This window comes from Austrofundulus limnaeus, unplaced genomic scaffold, assembly GCF_001266775.1.
Source record: "Austrofundulus limnaeus strain Quisiro unplaced genomic scaffold, Austrofundulus_limnaeus-1.0 Scaffold267, whole genome shotgun sequence".
NCBI lineage: Eukaryota > Metazoa > Chordata > Actinopteri > Cyprinodontiformes > Rivulidae > Austrofundulus > Austrofundulus limnaeus.
In genome coordinates, this window is record NW_013952669.1 from 645,417 (window position 1) to 647,609 (window position 2,193).

Below are 2,193 nucleotides of genomic sequence, written 5' to 3' on the forward strand. Positions count from 1 at the left end.
CTGGAGGGACTATGTCTCTCAGCTGGCCTGGGAACGCCGGAGGAGCTGGAAGAAGTGGCTGGGGAGAGGGAGGTCTGGGCCTCCCTTCTGAAGCTGCTGCCCCCGCGACCCGACCCCGGATAGGCGGAAGAAAATGGATGGATGGATGGATGAAAACATTCAGCGTGGAAGCACTGCAGCTGTAGCTTTGATACGTTGCCATGCTTTACTAAGCCCATTTTATGTACCTGTGATGATAGATCGTCATTCAAACACAGTCTGAATTGACAGATTATTAATCAGATAGAAAGTGTTATTGTCCGAAACGGACTGCAACCTATTTCATATTATATGAAGGTAAATTTTATTGTCCTATGCAGCAGTGTGATATTGGTTCTATTAAAAAAAATTTTAAAGCATATGGCTCATTTTAGCATTGATCAAAACTAAGTGGCTTCAGCAAATTCAAAAAGAGGTAAGTAGGTCCTCTGGACGGGTTCTTTAATTAAGTGTTTCTTCTCCAAGAGACGTTTTCAGTCTGAGGAGTTTTAGGTAAACTCAGCCTGAAAAGCAGTTCTTCCCCATGTTAGACAAACAGGTTCAACAATGACAATTAAAACTGTTTTTTTTTTTTTTTTTGATATGCAAAAGAGGACCATCAGCCTAACAATCGTTAATACCCTGATTACCACCTGTTGTTCACAGAGGGCTGAGTCATTTCACTCTTAAATAATTTCAGTACTTTCTAGTGTAGCCAAACTAATAGTGCTTGCAAACGTGGAATAAAATCAGATCTTCAATCTCAGATCTTTGAAATCAGAAACTCAACATGCATGTGCTTCTCTTCATCCCAGTACCCCTTTGGAGAAAACATGGAGACCTCACTGCTTCAGCCGCTGGAAGCATCATTGCAGACAACCACAAATACCTACTGTGGCAGAGTAAGTCATCTGTTTACCAAGAAGTTAAAACAGAGCATCAGTTCTGTTCATCAAGAGAAGATGATGGACATCACCAGCAAATAAGAGTCCATTATTTGTGCCTATTGTTCAATTGTTGACTTTGTGTTTTGCTCCTGTGGAGATGACAAGCTGGATGTCACTTAACATGAAATTGTTTACAAATGTGATTATAATTGGACAAAAGTTAAAAAAAAACTGGGATTGGATTTATTCTAAATGTATTTATATGAATCAACTTTTGGTACTTATCTGTTCACTGAACGCAATCAGGTTACAGACATTTATTGACTTTGCCCTGCAGAGATTATGAACTTTGTGTTGATGCAGATGACTCTCCTTGATTTTTGACAATCTGTTTGTACTTTTGATCTATTTTTAGAGAAAACTTGAACTCTGTTTGGGGTTTTATGAGAAAAAAAGGCTTTGACTTACGGATTATTATTTAAAAATTTTAATATATTTCTGCACACAACTTGTCATATTTGGTAATGACTAGAACAAATCCTCTTATTGAATAAGACACACTGATTGTCAGATTTTATTTTTGTCACACTTTGTTCAGTATTTGTTTTTGTCGGACGTCTGTGATGTATACCAGAAGAATTGAATAAGTGGTTTTTATTTCAAACACTCCAGTATACATCCCTTGTTGTACTTTGGGAAATCTAATCTTTTCATTTACATTAGCCATAAAAAGTATTTTCTTTTAATTAGTGAAATATAGGGAGTAAAGTTTAATCAAATTAAACTTTTTAGTAGGTATACTATATGTTTGCACAATTAAAGGGGACATATGCAAAATTAAGTTTTTAGCCGTTAAATATACAGTATTTTGTTGTGTACTTGGTGTCTCTAGCAGTGCAGAAAAGTGGAATAGCCTATATGCCACGGACATCCGGCCCAGCACTTGATGCCACTCCCAACACTTCCGGTTCACGGTCAACACAGTGTTAGCGAAAGATTTTTTCACCCGACGACTCTTAATGATCTTCACAGTACAGAATTAACATATTACATGTACCAACATTAACACAGGAGACGTACAGGTCCAGCCAAGTGGAAAAAAATCACTCCAAAGTGGATTAAATCCATAAAAACAAAGGAAAGACGTTCGTGTTTATGGTTCCAGAATTTAGCCTTTTTCGCTATTCTGTTGCTGCTTGTTCGGTGAATTTTTCACATAGAGCTGTGACACATATATTGTTGGAAAGAGCAGAGTCTGAGCTTTAAATTGATGGAGTACTTGTATGGT

The 2,193-nt window shown here is 37.4% G+C and overlaps 1 protein-coding gene across 2 annotated transcripts in view; it reads left to right on the forward strand.

Moving 5' to 3' along the window:
* The window catches only part of gxylt1a (glucoside xylosyltransferase 1a), a 13,975-nt gene extending 12,188 nt beyond the window's left edge, over positions 1 to 1,787 (forward strand). For both annotated transcript variants that reach the window (XM_014020832.1, XM_014020833.1), the window contains one exon: positions 834 to 1,787. In XM_014020832.1, coding sequence (XP_013876286.1) covers positions 834 to 1,004 — 171 coding nt within the window. In that variant the 3' untranslated portion in view covers positions 1,005 to 1,787. The remainder of the gene's footprint in view (positions 1 to 833) is intronic.
* The last annotated feature ends 406 nt before the right edge of the window (positions 1,788 to 2,193 follow it).